Raw genomic sequence first — 18057 nt, forward strand, 5'->3', positions numbered from 1 at the left:
TAGCCTTCTGGATCAGGTAGGGACTTGGAGAACTTTTCTGTCTAGCTAAAGGATTGTGAACACACCAATCAGTGCTCTGTGTCTAGCTAAAGGTTTGTAAATGCACCAATCAGCACTCTGTAAAAATGCACCAATCAGTGCTCTGTGTCTACCTAAAGTTTTGTAAACATGCCAATCAGCACTCTGTAAAAACAGACCAATCAGCACTCTGTAAAATGGACCAATCAGTGCTCTGTAAAATGGACCAATCAGCAGGACATGGGCGGAGCCAAATAAGGGAATAAAAGCTGGCCACCCAAGAGAGCAGCAGCAACCCGCTTTGGTCCCCTTCCATGCCATGGAAGCTTTCTTCTTTTGCTCTTTGCAATAAATCTTGCTGCTGCTCACTCTTTGGGTCCACACTACCTTTATGAGCTGTAACATTCACCGTGAAGTTCTGCAGCTTCACTCCTGAAGCCAGCAAGACCACAAAGCCACCAGGAGGAACAAACAACTCTGGACATGCCATCTTTAAGAGCTGTAACACTCATTGTGAAGGTCTGCGGATTCACTGCTGAAGTCAGCAAGACCACGGACCCACTGGGAGGAATGAACAACTCTGGACATGTCACCTTTAAGAGCTGTAACACTCACTGCGAAGGTCTGCAGCTTCTGGGCACAATACTATTCATTCTCACCTTAAAGACGAGGAAACTAAGGCAAAGAACAGTCAACTAATAAGTCCAAGTATACAGAGCTGCTAAGGAATAGTCTGCCTGATCCCAAAGGCTATGTCATAACCACTTCCCTATACTGCCTCTCAGCAGAGGTAAAAGTCAAGTTTTATTCATCACTGCCACCCCACCAGCCCCAGCTTAGTGCCTGACACAGGGAGATGCTCAATCAATGCTGATTGTTATTGAGTGGAGTAGAAATGCAAGGCACAGTGAGCCCCTTTGCTGTGACTGATGGGGTGTCTGATTTTCTGCTATAAAGAGAAGGAGAGTGCTGTATCAAACACACTCCTCTGGCTCCTATCTCTCTCTGTTTCACTTTGTTTATCCCATTTCCCTACTCCTCCTCCTTCATAACTACACCATGTGGATCCAAAATTGCAGCTTAGTGCAGACAAAGGGAAAACGGAACTCTGAATCACCCCAAAGGGAAAACTGAACTCTGAATTACCCCTGTGGGTTTGAGAGAAGAGAAGCAGGAACTTGAGACAGGAGGAAGAGAGAAAGTAATTAAAATTTATCGTTTTAACTTAATATTTAACTGAATGATAGCAAAATCTTATCTGAAATTGGAAAAGTCAAGGTTTTGAGTGCTAGTTCCCCTGCCGATTTTTTTATGATTTGATAGTCTGAGAAGAATATGATGGGTGTGGCTTGAAAACCTAGATCACGTGTGTAGTTGGAATTGGGTGTTATATGAGCAAACAAAATAAATACCTGTGCAATATACCTGCTTTATGCACTCAAGCAGAGAAGAAAACCACAAGTACTCACCAGTCTCCTGGTCTGCAGAGAAGACAGAATCAATATGAGCACAGCAGGAAAAGTAAGCAAAAAATATATTACTGTTGGTAATATATTCTCTTCAATACTGAACTATAGTGGAAATAAGCTATCCCTAAATACCTTCAAAAAGAATATATAGAATCTGTATCTATTAAGTCTTTATTTCCTACATTAAATAAATTTGCAGTAAAGTGATAGTTTATTCCAAGCTAATCATGACTTATTTGTAAATCTAAAGTTATAAAAGTCTTTAATCAGAAGCTATCTTTATATTAAGAAATCATAACTTAAATGTTATTTGTATTCATATTTTTTGTGAACACAAGAAAGTTAAGTCTGACAAAACTTTTATGAGAGGAATTTGATTGAGAAGATTTTGAAATCTACTTTTAACCTTACTATAAAATATCTTACAAAATACTCATTGATCTCACAGCATTAGAATCATCAAGGTTAAGCAAGACATCACATGCAAATTCCGTTTAAAGGGAGCCCATTATGACACAATTCAGGCAATTTCCACAGAAATCTTATGGAACAGTGTCTCCCCTATATAAAAGTCAATATGATCTTACAGAAAAATAATAATGCAATTTGAATCACTTATTAGCACTCAGAGCACAAATATTTGTTTTTTTCTTCTATAAATTTATACTTATTTTTTCAATGTGTTTACAGGTGCACAGAAATGCATGTAGTCATTCAATATAATCAATTGATATTATTAATTGCCTAATTTTAAAAAAAACCTGTGCAACTATTTCCAGCCATTTGTTGTGCTAGGAGTGTATCACACAATAAAATATCTCACTATGATAATTCAGTTTAAAGGTTCTGAGGCTTATCTCTATGCTGTGGTGCAACAAAACAGGCTCATATCAATAAGACTGGTTGGAAATCACACGAGCGGCCCATTGGTACTGTTCTTACACCACTTCACTTTACTTTCATTCATTGTTGATTAATATTTACATTCCTCATAGAAAATAATTAGAAAAAAGAAAATTTAAATTTACCATTTACTAAACTCGACTTAAAAGAAATAATGAGTTCATAGAGCAAAAGTATAAGCCAATCATATTAATGAAAATAATAACTGATGAAATAGATAATTAATCCTCCCCTCTTGAGTGCAACATCAGTAACTTAGCTTTTTGACAGCATTTCATTTATGTTTCCCCGTCCTGCATTTTATTTTCCTCAATCCTAAATTGTGACAATACTAATGTCTATTTCAAAAGGTAGTTGTGAGAATTCAATAAATTAATAGTGAAAAGCACTTAGAATAGTACCTGGTAAATAAAAATAAGTCAATAAATATTAGCCACTATTATGGTTGTTGCCATTTAACTTTTTGATATTTACTACCACGGAGTACTGAAAACGTGAGGCTACATTAATTTTTTCGTTTGTTTTTTTGGAGACGGAGTATCTTTCTATTGCCCAGGCTGGAGTGCAATGGTGATCTTGGCTCACTGCAACCTCTGCCTCCCGGGTTCAAGTGATTCTCCTGCCTCAGCCTCCCAAGTAGCTGAGATTACAGGCGCATGCCACCATACTTGGCTAATTAGCATTTTTAATAGAGACAGGGTTTCACCATGTTGGTCAGGCTGGTCTCCAACTCCTGACTTCAGGTGATCCGCCCACCTCGGCCTCCCAAAGCGCTGGGATTAAAGGGCTAGGCAACCGCGCCTGGCCTGATCTTTATTCTCTGGACAGCCAGCTTTGAGACTTCAGAAAAATTATTCAATCACTGAGTCAGTTGATCCTCAATTATTTCAGATGTAGTAAGACCAATAATTCAATAGTACTGTCCTGGTAGCATCCTTTTTAGGTTTAAAAGTAATACATGTTGTTTACAACAGCACAACTTGCAATTGCAAAAATATGGAAACATCCTAAATGCCCATCAACCAACGAGTGGATAAAGAGAATGTGGGATATGTACACCATGAGATACTACTCAGCCATAAAATGGAACAAAATAATGGCCTTTGCAGCCACTTGGATGAAGCCGGAGGCCATTATTTTAAGTGAAGTAACTCAGGAATGGAAAACCAAATACCATATGGTCTCACTTATAAGTGGGAGCTAAGCTATGAGGATACAAAGGCATAAGAATGATATAGTGGACTTTGATTAGGGATAAAAGACTACACATTAGGTACAGTGTACACTGCTCGGGTGACAGGTGCAGCAAATCTCAGAAATTACCACTAAAGGACTTATCCATGTAATCAAAAACCACCTGCACCCCAAAAACTGTAGAAATTAAAAATAAACAAATTTTAAAAATAAAAATAATGGCCGGGCGCGGTGGCTCACGCTTGTAATCCCAGCACTTTGGGAGGCTGAGGCGGGTGGATCACGAGGTCAGGAGATCGAGACCACGGTGAAACCCCGTCTCTACCAAAAATACAAAAAATTAGCCGGGCGTGGTGGCGGGCGCCTGTAGTCCCAGCTACTCGGAGAGGCTGAGGCAGGAGAATGGCGTGAACCCGGGAGGAGGAGCTTGCAGTGAGCCGAGATCGCGCCACTGCACTCCAGCCTGGGCGACAGAGCAAGACTCCGTCTCAAAAAAAAAAAAAATAATGCATGTAACTCACTCAGCACAAGCCACAATGCACCTGTCACATCATAGGCACCTGACAATCAGAAACTCCTACTATTAGAACTTTATTTCCAAGTATTCTGATATTTATTTTGGCATGGACCACATTGAAAATCCTGCAAAGTTGAAGGATTTGACAAATGAATAATGAAAATTAATTGGCAGAAGATGAAATTTCAATTGAATTTTTATTATATTTGCAATTGTGTTGATTCTCTATAGAAAGAGCTCTGTGAATTGTACACGCTTTACCACAATAAAGATGGGTTTTACAGTACACTGCCAAGCACTGGAAATATGTGATCAGCTTTTATTTTTAAGGACATCTGTGGATAAGCTTGCTAGCTAGAAACTCAAATACACAGTTTCTCCAGTTTTTAAATACATGCGTGTGGTCTGAATGCACACACACACACACACACAAACACACATACACAACGCCAACTCTAACGTCTGTAATTTTGGGCTCAAATCTAAGCTGGAAGGAGTCTCTGCACATAAATTAGATGACAAAACACGCTGCCAAAGCTAAGTTTCAAATGGGTGTTTGAGACAATTTTCTCTCTTCCACAGAAGTGGAGAGAGAAAATTAAAAGAGGACAATAGGCAAATAGAGAAAGAGACATCATCCTACGCAGGAAGGTAAATGTATAACTGTTTTTACGGAGTCAGATCCTTTTGGCCTAAGCAGAAAATTGAGCAAGAAAGCAGTGTATTTTGGACAGGCACTGACTCTGTCAGCAAAGTAAAGGTGACTTAGAACATGTACCAGCCAATTGTTGTGGGTAAACAGGTGTCTTCAGGACAGCGTTAGAAAATATCAGGATTAAACATCTTTGGAGAAAAAAAAAGCAAAAAGAATAGCCTAAATGAATATATTCCATTTTATCTAAGTGCCTTATTGTACTTAACTCTGTTTATCTTTCATTATGTTATTGCTTTTTTAAAAGATACTCTTATTCTCTTTATAAACCAGAGGACTTCATTTCTATGCAACACCTGTTAGGTGCCAGACATGAGACTCAATGTTGCATGTACAAAGATGAAAAGACACAATTTCTGACTGCAAGAGTGGGAAAACACTGGTACCATCTCTCTGTTTGATGTTCTAGGTAATCAAATGCAAAGCAGCTGTGCTATGGGAGGTAAAGAAACCCTTTTCCATTGAGGAGGTAGAGGTTGCACCTCCTAAGGCTCATGAAGTTCGCATTAAGGTGAAATACTTTTTCCATTTGTATTTAATTTTAAGTTTAAAAAATTCTGAAAATATTAAAAATAGAAACATCCAAAATCCACTAGAGGTATTTTTTATATAATTATCCAGAAAATAAAATTACATTTGTTGTCAAGGAAAGTATAAATATAAATTGTTAAATTTTTTTAAAGTGGGCAACAGTACATGACATATAACTCCAGTGAAATACAAAAGAATTTATAGGTTTGTACAGAAAAAAATGTAAAGGGATATATATATTAAGACTTCACAATCAATTTGCATTAGATATTTTCTTGGTGTTAATTTGCAATTTCTACTTCTTTTTCTTTTAACTATGCATTCTTCTATATTATACAAGACAAATATTTTAGGATCAATTATTTCACAGATTATTCTAAATTGTTAAATTCAAGAGAGAAAGACAGAGGAAGGTTTTAGACAGGATAACCTTGGAGATAAACTGAATCTTTCATATTTGGGAATAGTAGGGATTATCAGCAAAACCCTTGAAAATATTTTAGAATAACAATTTTAGAAAATTGGGTTTGTTAAGTCCATCTGACAGTCATAATCTTTTCTGAATCTAAACATCTTCTCTTTATTCTGTAGATGGTGGCCGTAGGAATCTGTCGTTCAGATGACCACGTGGTTAGTGGTAGCCTGGTGACCCCCCTTCCTGTGATTTTAGGCCACGAGGCAGCCGGCATCGTGGAGAGTATTGGAGAAGGGGTGACTACAGTCAAACCAGGTACAGGATTCACACTCAGGGACATTCCTTGGTTCACCATCACAAGGTTAGTCAGCCTGGATGAGGAAACCGAGGCAATGAAAGACGAAAGGGCTTGCACAAGGTCACAGGGCAGCTGGGACTTCAGGGGTTTCCTCCTTCCCTCTCTGCTTGCCTGACTCAAGCATGTATGACTTCAGGCACACATGCGTGTATTCTACCCTTCAACCATTATGTACTATCTACTAGATGCCAGGCACTAGGTTAGAGCCTGGAGATATATGAGGATCAAAAGGGACACAGTGCCTACTAGTGTAGAATTCATAATCTAGTAACTTCCATGTTAGTGTTAGCTGAACACTGTCTTCTGTAAGGGCCCAAAAAACTATAAATGGGAGGGGAGAAAAAAACATAAGTATGGACACTGTTCTGTGCTGAGTTCACAAAATGGAGGCTACACGGCTATGGCTGAATAAACATGACCTTTCCTTAGGTGACCTATGCAGCTCTTTCACCAATTTCCTCTTCCAACATGGTCTCTCTTCCTGAGCATGGAATCAATGAAACAGACTAGGTGAAAGGAAATGAAAGAAACATAGCAGGAGCCGTCCATCATCAACAATGTCTGCCTTATTACCTTCAGCCATGCTTAAATGTGACTGATTATGGATTACTAATTATTTTATCTTCAATATTTATTTTACCTAATCTTATTATGTATTAATAGAAATATTTCTATATTAATTAAGGATGAATAACTAGGACATTTCCATACCATCGTTTCCATATAAACTTTACCTATAAAATGTTATGCACCAATCATTTTTCTTGGTCTTGTGAAATAGACAGCATAGGTGATTAAAAATAAAATTTGTTTTTAACTCTGAAGAATCACTTTAGCCAGTGGATTTGACCTGTCCACTTACCAAGTACTAACTTAGACTGTGAAAAGAAAATAATAAAATAAACTGTCCAATTTGAGTTTTAGCTCTATTTCCTTTACTCAGAAAAAAATTAATAACAAAATGACTGCCGTATTTCTCACCCCTCCTCCCTCCACCATAACAGTAAAAATAGATAATTCACAAATTACCAGCTAAAAACACTTGAAAGTCAATTCTTATCCTAAAAAAAAGTGTCTAACTTATTGTGGAGGGTAGAAATTTTCAGATGAATTTCTGTAATTCTTCTTTGTCCTATTTTTGTTAGTTTTCCTCAAAAAAGAACTAAGATCTTTTTGAAAACACTCATTTTATAATAAAGATAAACCTAGTCTCTTTGAAAAGCCAAGACCTATGTTAAAAATCTCATTTTTGTTGTAAATCAAATTCTTACAAAATACCAGATCTTCCCAACATCTACTGGGACTAAAATAGGCTACTTTCAACTAAAATTTATATTTATACTTACAGCAAAAATATTTAATTAAGATTTAATTAGACAAGGACTACATAAATTATATCTGCAAAGCCTCCAGGATAAATTAGTGCACTGCATAAAAGTTTATTAATACAGTTGATGGAATTTTTTTAATCCATCTTGTTTCTCACACTTGCATTTTCTCTTTAGGATTCTTCCGGCACTTATAAACCCAAATTAAAAAACAAGGCCTTGGCAGGAAATGACAAATGACATAGTTGTGACTAGACCCTATTTCTTAGAAACTTTTCAGATACATGGTTCTAATCTATACATGTGAGCTTTAAGTTTTTGCTCTATTAATTCCTGCATAGAAATTTAAGAAGAATTTGTTTTATTCCTCTCCAGGTGATAAAGTCATCCCGCTCTTTACTCCTCAGTGTGGAAAATGCAGAGTTTGTAAAAACCCAGAAAGCAACTACTGCTTGAAAAATGAGTAAGTTTCTGATGCTTTCTTTGCACAGACTTTGAGTTTGCACATTAGTTATGCTCCTGTCTCATGCTTGTGTGTCTGTGTATTGCACTGCCCAGTCTAGGCAATCCTCGGGGGACCCTGCAGGATGGCACCAGGAGGTTCACCTGCAGGGGGAAGCCCATCCACCACTTCGTCGGTGTCAGCTCCTTCTCCCAGTACACGGTGGTAGATGAGAATGCAGTGGCCAAAATTGATGCAGCCTCACCCCTGGAGAAAGTCTGCCTCATTGGCTGTGGATTTTCGACTGGTTATGGGTCTGCAGTCAAAGTTGCCAAGGTAGAAATGACAACGGATGATAAAACCGGTTACACGCAGACTGTCAGGAACCAAAAGGGAAGCAATTTCTTGCAAGAATCAGAAATTATTTTTGTAGATTTGAAGTGTCAATTAAGAGTAGAAAAACGGCCCAGAAAGAATTGAGAGCACAGGCTAGAAATTTCACCAATTTATCACAGATAAAAAGTTGTTAAGAAAATGTAAAGATGTCATTTTCAATAATTTTTCTTCTGAATTAGCTGTTTATGGGATCATGAAATTTTAGGTCTGTGAACTAACTCATGTAGTAATTCATTCAACAATTGGAGAGCACCTATACATGCCTCAGGCACCACAGGTTCTGCTAGGCTCTGACAGCAAAAGTAAATGAAATGAAGCGTCTGCCCTTGAGGACCATCTAGTCTGTGGATCCTCTGCTCCCAGAATTAGGATCAACAGTAGAGTCCAAAACCTTACCTGATGCACTTCCAAACCAAGGCTCACCCACTCTGTGGATTCTTAGAAGAAAAGTTATGAAGCTTCAGTGATGCGTAATTCACTCATTATGACATTTCACTGCTAAAACTATCTTCCCTGGTATGAACACACACATATACTTCAGAAGTGGTAAATTTCAAGCAGAAATTCTTTAAAGGCTCCTCATCTGAGTAGGCTGAAAATCTAGTAGTATGCTTCATTTTATGAAACCAAAGTCCAGAGATATAAAGATATTTGCCCAAAATCTCACTTCTGCTCAATATGAGCACTAAGACTAAAATATCTTTTACACATCTCCTGCTGAATCTTAAATCACAATCCATAGTTATTAGCACTTTTAAACCACAGTCACAAACAAGCCTTGTATTTTTCTAAGTAAGGTAAAGGTGGTGTTGTCCCCCATAGTATTGAATAACACTTCGTGAATGAATGAGTGCAAAAGACACCCTTAAGGGAATATAAGAATGAGATTATTTGGAACAGGAGCAGCATGTTACCCAAAACGAAGGCTGACTGTGGGAGACTAGGTTTAATAGATAACCACTAGCCAATTTAAACAATTTAGAGGACATCTTTTCCAAATTTCGGTGACTTTAGCACTTACTCCCTTGTTCAATTGCCTCATCTATTTTAATGGGTAGTCTAAGTGAGCCTACCCAAGAACAGAAGCTGAGGATACTCATAAGAACAGATTTTATTTATTATTAAAATATAGACTAATGTTTCATTGCTGTGTTGTTCACAAGTGTATTTTTTAAAGCAGGGATATACTGGTCACGACTACTGAACATAAATGAACAAAGGAGTTAACTATTGAGAGTTTAAGCGGAATAGTTTTCAGTCTCCTGGAGTAGCCTTTTCCACTTATTTTATTTTCCAAATATTGCCTTGGTGTATGTATGAGATACTGAAGCTGGCTATCAAGGGATTTCAGCAATTGAGAGTCCCTACAAGATTGTAATCACTGCCATCTGGATCTCAAAGATCATCCAGTCCCCTGGTTCCCAGCCTGACCCATTGGAGTCCCTTGTAGACTTAGTTCCACCTGCAGAGATTCTCATTTAATTGGCATGGGCTATGACCTGGACTGTGGGATGTTTTTAAAGCTCCCCAGATGAATCTAATATGCAGCAGTTTCAGAACTACTCAACTAGTTCAACCCCTTGAATTTAAACATGAGGCATTTCAAGCCAAAACAGGTTTCGATAACAGGTTAGACAGAAGAGTCTGAGTAGTTCTTGATAACACACAAGACATGGCACTTTATAAAGCTTAAGCAATTTCTACCAAACTTTATTTAATTCATTTTTGCATTTTCTGAAAACATAGGTCACCCCAGGGTCTACCTGTGCTGTGTTTGGCCTGGGAGGGGTCGGCCTATCTGTTGTTATGGGCTGTAAAGCAGCTGGAGCGGCCAGAATCATCGCGGTGGACATCAACAAGGACAAATTTGCAAAGGCTAAAGAGTTGGGTGCCACTGAATGCATCAACCCTCAAGACTACAAGAAACCTATCCAGGAGGTGCTAAAGGAAATGACTGATGGAGGTGTGGATTTTTCGTTTGAAGTCATTGGTCGGCTTGACACCATGGTATGTTCCATGACATGCCCTGAGATTTCTGCCTCTGCAACCTGGAGGATGCATTTAGGCAGTAGAATATACGTATTATGTATAAAGGATATTTTTAATGATGAATGGAAATTTCCATCCTCTTTTTGTTACCGGGCTTGTTTAATTTATTGTTATGAGAAATCTTCCTTTCGATCAGCTAAGCAAACCTGTCTCAAGTCATATTTCCTCTTGAGAAAAGATAAAGGGCTTGTTTTTCTTAACACAGCCACTACAAATATACTTTATTAATTTTTAGTTTAAAATGCAAACTTAAATATATATAAATAATATAAATCATTTTCTCAAATTAAAAAGTTTTATTTTTCTTTTACATTCTTAACAAAAATATTTTAACAATTTTATGTATGCTCTTAATGAATTCCAAACTTTTTGACATAGTATTCTTCGGTCAAAAGAAATGAGCAATTTTAGACCAACTATTATTTTATTAACAGAAAATATGCCCTAAGGAAGGTGACTGCTTTAATACATTGCTATATTTTATCACAGAAACTGGACAGTGCCTGGCACAAAACTAGTACCCAGTACTACTTGGACTGAATACTTTAAATACAGTCAAAAGATTTTACCACTCTCAAAACTTAAGAGCTACATATCTCATGGCATTGTTTATGAAACACATGAGACAATGCACGTAAAATACTTTGCACAATATAACCCATCATGTGGTTAGTTTCCAATAAATGTCAGCTGCCCCCTTTTTTATTTTATTTTATTTTTTTGAGACAGGGTCTCACTCTGTCACCAGGCTGGAGTGCAGTGATATGATTATAGCTCACTGCAGCCTTAACCTCCTGGGCTTAAGTGAGTCTCCTACCTCAGCCTCCAAAAATGCTGAGTACAGACATGAGCAACCATGCCGAGCCTCAGTTGGCATTATTGATATGAAATACTATTTCCAATCTTGCAGTGCTTATGTCATCTTTGAATTATTACATGATATTAGTTTCAAACAGTTACAAATATCAAAGGCAACGGGAAACATATCTCTAGCTATATTTTACCTACCCAGAATTATCTAGACTCCTACTGAAAAAGTCTCCAGAAACCAAAAAGTTTCCATTGCTGATGTTTTCTAGAAGGTCCAGCAGTGTGGGTAACAGGGAGCAGCACCCTGAGATCAAAGTTCCCAGCAGCCTTGACCTGGGACAAATGCCACAGAGGAATAAAGTGTCAAGAGAATCCAATTTTTTCCAGGGCTATAGCTTTTCTCCTTATGCTCTTTTTCTATATCTTCCTCCATTTTCTCATGTGGAACTGGAGTGTACATTATCTCAAGACACCAAATATCTGACAGCCACATATTCTGAGGATGTCGGTCTCCCAAAGGTCAGAATCCAAAATCAAAGAACTAATCATTATATACCTAGAGGGATCCTAAACCATTTTCTAACTACAGAACATGTTCCAAAAGCTGACTGGAAAATATTTTCTGAACTGTCTTTTGAGGTTCCCAAATAGTCAATGTAGTTTAATGTAAAACCAATATACATTTGGGGAGGTAAAAACAATGTTTAAAACATGTCCACTTGAGAAATGGACATAGGAATCTGTTAATAAGGAAGGCTATCAAGTGGACAAGAGACTAATTTTGGTGATATACTCATTTATCTTGTTCACCATCAACATATCTGATTCAAAGTATTGGGTTCAAAATATCTATGTATTAAATCAATGAAAAATGAACCAACTCACAGATTGCCTAAGAATGATGTACACTTGTACAAGGAACAGGACTTTATTATGTTTGTAATGATGTTTCCCTCTTTATTCCTTTATTAGGAAGAACTAAGGGCACACCAATTTATTCGTCCATGCTTTCGTTCAAAAACCATTTTCTGGGCATTTCCTACATCCACAGCACTATCCTACGCAAAGAAAGGGGGACTGAAGGAGCAAAAGACATGATCTCTTCCCTCTACACACTCACAATCCAGCTAAGCCTATTACATGATATTGTGCATTATGAGTATGAACTATGCCACTCCACGTTAAGGATACTAAATGTTCACTTTATTCCAGATGGCTTCCCTGTTATGTTGTCATGAGGCATGTGGCACAAGTGTCATCGTAGGGGTACCTCCTGATTCCCAAAACCTCTCAGTAAACCCTATGCTGCTACTGACTGGACGCACCTGGAAAGGAGCTATTTTTGGAGGTATGTAGTTAGGCTTCAGAGCCACATTCTCATTAATCTAAGAATTTCTCTCCTTTTATGAGTGACAAGGCAAGTTTTTGAAAGCAATGAAATTAAAAATAAATTAAAATTTCTTTTCTATCTATAGTCTCCAATAATACAGAACTTTTCTTTTCTTTTTTTTTTTTTTTTTTTTTTGGAGATGAAGTATTGCTCTGTCACACAAGGTAGAGTGCAGTGGCGCAATCTTGACTCACTGCAACCTCCACCTTGCATGTTCAAGTGATTCTCCTATCTCAACCTCCAGAGTAGCTGGGATTACAGGCATGCGCCACTACGCCCAGCTAATTTTTTTTGGTAGAGATGAGGTTTCACTATGTTGGCCAAGCTGGTCTCAAACTCCTGACCTCAAATGATCTGCCCACTTCGGCCTCCCAACGTGCTCGTGCTGGGATTACAGGCGTGTGCCATCGTGCCTAGCCCCAAGATAGACTTTTCTGATGTCACTATTAACCAGGACTTTCATCTCCACCTCTTTTTGTACTTGTGACTGCGTAAGGCAAGGAAATTTCTAGTAGGCCATGGAAATACATAACAATAAACCATATCCACACAAAAATCTAGACAACTAATAAATTTGCTCTTAACCTTGGGCATAACATCTGTACTATAATTTCTCTGTGAGAGAGAGAATAACTAAGGACCCTTGTTTATCTGTGATTTTTTTTTAAGTCAAAGCACTGTAAAAGCATATTGAAGTACTCTATCTCTTATTATCCTCAGTTATAGCAGTCTGGAATGCAGCACCTTTTCTAAACTTTCATTTATTTGGAAAATCTTCTCTTCAGTTCTCCTACTTACCCTGGTTGGATCTAACAATATTTTCTTCTTTTCAGGCTTTAAGAGTAAAGAATCTGTCCCCAAACTTGTGGCTGAATTTATGGCTAAGAAGTTTTCACTGGATGCATTAATAACAAACGTTTTACCTTTTGAAAAAATAAATGAAGGATTTGACCTGCTTCGCTCTGGAAAGAGGTAGATTTTAAGTTGTTTTTTTGTTTTGCTTTGTATTCTACAGTAGCGGGTGGAGGGGGGTGGTGTCTAGCAGAGAATGAAAAGGTGGAAGGATGAGAAAAAATTAGAGTGCCTTGGTTTTCCATTGCCAGTTCAATCTTTGCATGGAGCACATGTAAGGTAATACTGTGAGAAGCTAAAAACAGTTGCTTTGCATTTTCTATTCTGCTGAAGCCAAATTATGTTGATTACAGCGTATCTGAATGATCCGAGTCACTCAGCCTTCTTTAAAAGAGAACACTCACTTTGGCCCCCATCCCCCTCCAAAAAAAAGTTTAAACAACCATAATTATAACACGGAATCACTAACACCTCTGCCTGTCATATAAGTAAGTGTGACATCTAATGGTTGTATATTAAAATTATTTTCAGGACATCCTCAGCATATTCATTGTGGGAGTAGGTGGAACTACATTGGGATTGATTTCTAAGTAGATACTACTAGATTTTCCTTTTTCTTTTCTTTTTTTTTTGCAGTTTAGAAAAAACATTTTACAAAGAAAAATTGTTGTAAAAGAGAAGGGTACTAAAACCTATTTTAAATGTTGGTCTTACATTTTCTCTAAGTCTTAGAAAAATAAGCCAATTCTATTTCCTACCTCTAACATTTACACTCACAATCACCTAATATAATGAAGTTTGTCACTTGCATTTATATGAGACACAAATGGAAACAGGCAGTTATATCTAACCTCTGCCTTCTAGCTCCAGAGTCTGGGGTTTTTCTGCTATCCCACACTTGTTTTCATGAGATTTTCAACTTCAAACAGTGTTTCTTTGAAACTCACAAAACTATCATACTAGATATTTTATTCGACAAATATTCTTGAGGAAGGAAAGAAAATAGCACCCACAGAGCACCAGCTGTTCTACTAACTGTCTTACTTGCATTTTCTCATGTGATTCCCAGACAATGCTCAGTGTCAGTCTCAATCTCACTATCTTAGAGAAGAGAAAACTAAGAAGCAGAGAAGGCATGACTTGGTCAAAATCATCAGGTGGTAGGAAGGGGAGCCAGAATTCAAAGGAAGATCTTGTTGTTAGCAAATCTATTCACTTTCTATTAAACCACACCACCCCTCAAGAGTACATATACATACATATATATATATATATATGGAAAACAGTATTGATCAAAGGTTAATTATCATTGTCATTATTATTATCATTGACATCATCATCATAGATTGATAAGATGATGGCAAATAGAGATGACCAAAACCAGAGGACACTATTGAGCAACAAAAGAAGTCATGAAGCATGCCTAAATTCACTTTACAAGAATGTCATATAGTAATATGCATATGTAAATAAAATCTTATCAATAAGCAAAGATTAAAAATTGTGATATCAATATTGGTAAGAGTAAGGTGACTTGGACACTTTCATATACTTTCAATAGTAATTGATACATCCTTTTGGGAAAGCAATTTGGTAATTTGTATCAGAAACCTCCAAAAAAACCTAGATCCTTTGTTCCAGCAATACCATTTCTAGAAGTCTATTCTATAGAAATAATCAACTCAAACATACATATATGTTTACGCATGTTTTCTTATTATCAGTAATATCAATATTTAGAAACATTCAAAAAGTCCAACATTAAGAATATGATTTAGTAAATCCCAACCGTTAGAAATGAAAAAAAGACTTCATTGGCAAATTCTTAAAATGTAATTTTAAACTCATAAAATAAATCATATAAATTGTATTTATAAGATGATCCCAAATTTTCAAAAAGGACAATAGAAAATGTATCTGTGTCTAGAAAAAGTTGATAGAATTCAAGAAAACATTGACCATGATTACTCCGAGGTTGTAAGATTACAGATTTTTTTTTTTACTGGCTTCTTCTGTCCTTTATTCTCTAAATTATGTGCATATATTTTTCTTATATGTATACATACATACACACACCACACACACTATATATATATATAAAATTCTCAGTCGCAACGATCATCTTTTCTTAAAAGTATGCATCAAAAGTAGGTTTATAGAAAGGGCATTAATTCTAGTATAAATGTTACATTTCTAATCTTCACAAGAATGAAGTATCTTAGAATTAATACAAATCAACTTCGTTCTCTACTTCTAAGAATCCTTAAACATCTCTGTATCAAAGGTCTATTAAACCTCCAGCATGGTTCTAACCTTATTAAATTATCAGTTCTTTCAGGCAAGGTATCTATCATCTTATAATTTGTGCAAATTTGTATTTGGGTTTGAATCCCAACACCCTATACTAGATGTGCAACCAGAGCAAGTTACAAATCTTTCTAAGTCTCAGTTTTTATCATCTCTAAATGGAAATAATATGGAAATCCACTCCCTGTTGTCATTGTTTAGGTTGAGATTTAAGTGAAAAAAATGCATGAAGCATGTGACAAATAGCAAAAACTTATTGCATGTTATTACCTATTGTTGTTTTATATTCCGTATTTTACCAGAAACGTGGGCACGAAAAAATGATGTTTTGAAGATGCTAATGTAGAACTGAAGTCTAAACGACAGGCATACTCAGAGGTTTTGAGTGAGCTTAAGATTGAAGAAAACACAAGAGAAAACCAAAAAACATGAACTTCCCTTCACTTGACTTGACCCAAATGCATAGGGATGGGAATGGAGCGGCTGAGAACACAGACAGATTTTCACTAAGTCACCTCAAATGCTCCTTGGACTCTCATATGGAAGCATGTGGGTTGTCTAAATGTTAACACAATGTCTCTTCTTTCCTATTGCAGTATCCGTACCGTCCTGACGTTTTGAAACAATACAGATGCCTTCCCTTGTAGCAGTTTTCAGCCTCCTCTACCCTACATGATCTGGAGCAACAGCTAGGAAATATCATTAATTCTGCTCTTCAGAGATGTTAAAAATAAATTACACGTGGGAGCTTTCCAAAGAAATGGAAATTGATTGGAAATTATTTGTCAAGCAAATGTTTAAAATCCAAATGAGAACTAAATAAAATGTTGAACATCAACTGGGGAATTGAAGCCAATAAACCTTCCTTCTTAACCTTTCGACTTGGGTGCCATCTTTGCCATTGAGGAAAAATATTTCCTGTAATTTCTTGCATTTTTGATATCTTCATAATTTTCAGTCATTGAATCCAGTGGAGGGGACCATTCACTTGTCCTGAATATATACGTGCTGGGCTATTGTGCTTGAAGTCTTCTAACTCTATCTCAATTTTCACTGTCTGCATTTTCCTTTTTTTAATAAAATGTACCAAATCCCTAGGGTAAAAACTACGGTATGGTAAAGAATAGACTCAAATTTATAAGTGAAGAAGATCCAGAAGTTCTAAATCCAGGATTTTAATTAGTAACTCAAATAAAATATCACATATTTTCATACAGTGAAGGGAAGTGTTTTTATTGCTTTTATGCTATTTGTTTACAGTGAAAATATAACTGATTTTTAAAAATAAAAGCAGATTTTGTGCTTCATATGACAAACTTAGGTTCAGACACTAAATGTGAAAACTGAACTATTCCTAGAATCATGTTCAAAAAATCTGTAATTTTTGCTCATGAAAGTGCTTCATTAGCTAAACAGTCTTAGTTTATGATTCCAATTGACTGAAAATGAAGCATAAAGTAATTTAAAGTATTATGGTGGCTTTATATGTAGATATCGGGTGGCAAATGCTGTGAACACAGAGTGTAAAATTGGTAACTAAGAAATGGCAAAAACACCTAAAGCAATGTGTTTTCCAAGTAGACACACACACACAAATGTATATTTGTGCAAAATTGTTTTTAATCTAGAACTTTCCTATTAACTACCATGTCTTACATCAAGTCTATGATCCTAGAATTAGTTTAATACTTTGAATATGTAAAGGCCTGTGGTGGCCATTTGTTAATGCTTTTCCACTCTTAGGGGAAGATTTGCATTTAGAGCTTTATCTCTAAATGTGACATGCAAATATGATTCCTGGTAAAGGAGTTACAGCTGTCTCCAAAAATGCTACTTGTTGCAATACATACAATCTATTTCATATTGTGGAAGACCCTAGACATAAAGTAAAATAGTCTATCATTTACTATGTGACCTTCAGTAAGTCACTCAGTCTCTCTGAGCTTGTTCATCCTTTGTTTTGAAAAAAGTACTCAACCAGCCCATTACAGCTTTACCGAGGCTAAATGTGATGATACTAATGAAAGAGTTTTGCCAGCTGGGAAGGGCCTCCTAAATGTGGAGAACATGTGATTGGTCAAAAATGCTGAAGGAGATACTCAGGGTCAAGGCACTTTTCAGAATCTCCCTAAGATAACATCATGGGACACTACCTGTTGCTGGGTGCTCTGTGGCTTTTACACTGATGCTGATGGTGTGAGATCCAGAAAAAGAAGAAGCAGTTCTACATGCCCACCCCACAACAGGGTCATCAAATCCTGCCAGTGACACAGAGGCTGACATCCAGCTCCCACCCTCCTTCCTCCCAGGCTAGGGGAGCAGGTAGAGTTGGGGGCATTAGGTGGGCACTGCTGGTGTTGTCATAG

The 18057-nt window shown here is 36.9% G+C and overlaps 1 protein-coding gene across 1 annotated transcript; it reads left to right on the forward strand.

Annotated features, from left to right (window-relative positions):
• Nucleotides 1-1450: 1450 nt before the first annotated feature.
• Nucleotides 1451-16566, forward strand: LOC116484931 (alcohol dehydrogenase 1C). Its single transcript, XM_032180047.2, has 9 exons — nt 1451-1539; nt 5223-5324; nt 5936-6074; nt 7821-7908; nt 8004-8223; nt 10030-10290; nt 12355-12490; nt 13366-13504; nt 16288-16566. Exons 1-9 carry the CDS (start codon nt 1522-1524, stop codon nt 16310-16312), a joined length of 1128 nt encoding a protein of 375 aa, XP_032035938.1. The 5' UTR covers nt 1451-1521; the 3' UTR covers nt 16313-16566.
• The last annotated feature ends 1491 nt before the right edge of the window (nt 16567-18057 follow it).

The sequence above is a fragment of the Hylobates moloch genome, unplaced genomic scaffold, assembly GCF_009828535.3.
Source record: "Hylobates moloch isolate HMO894 unplaced genomic scaffold, HMol_V3 SCAFFOLD_2, whole genome shotgun sequence".
Classification (NCBI taxonomy): domain Eukaryota; kingdom Metazoa; phylum Chordata; class Mammalia; order Primates; family Hylobatidae; genus Hylobates; species Hylobates moloch.

Excerpts from the sequence above, each read along its gene's own strand:
- LOC116484931 (XM_032180047.2), top strand. Across the intron at positions 12,491-13,365 it reads GAAAGGAGCTATTTTTGGAG|GCTTTAAGAGTAAAGAATCT; the intron begins GTATGTAGTTAG and ends TCTTCTTTTCAG. Across the intron at positions 13,505-16,287 it reads CTGCTTCGCTCTGGAAAGAG|TATCCGTACCGTCCTGACGT; the intron begins GTAGATTTTAAG and ends TTCCTATTGCAG.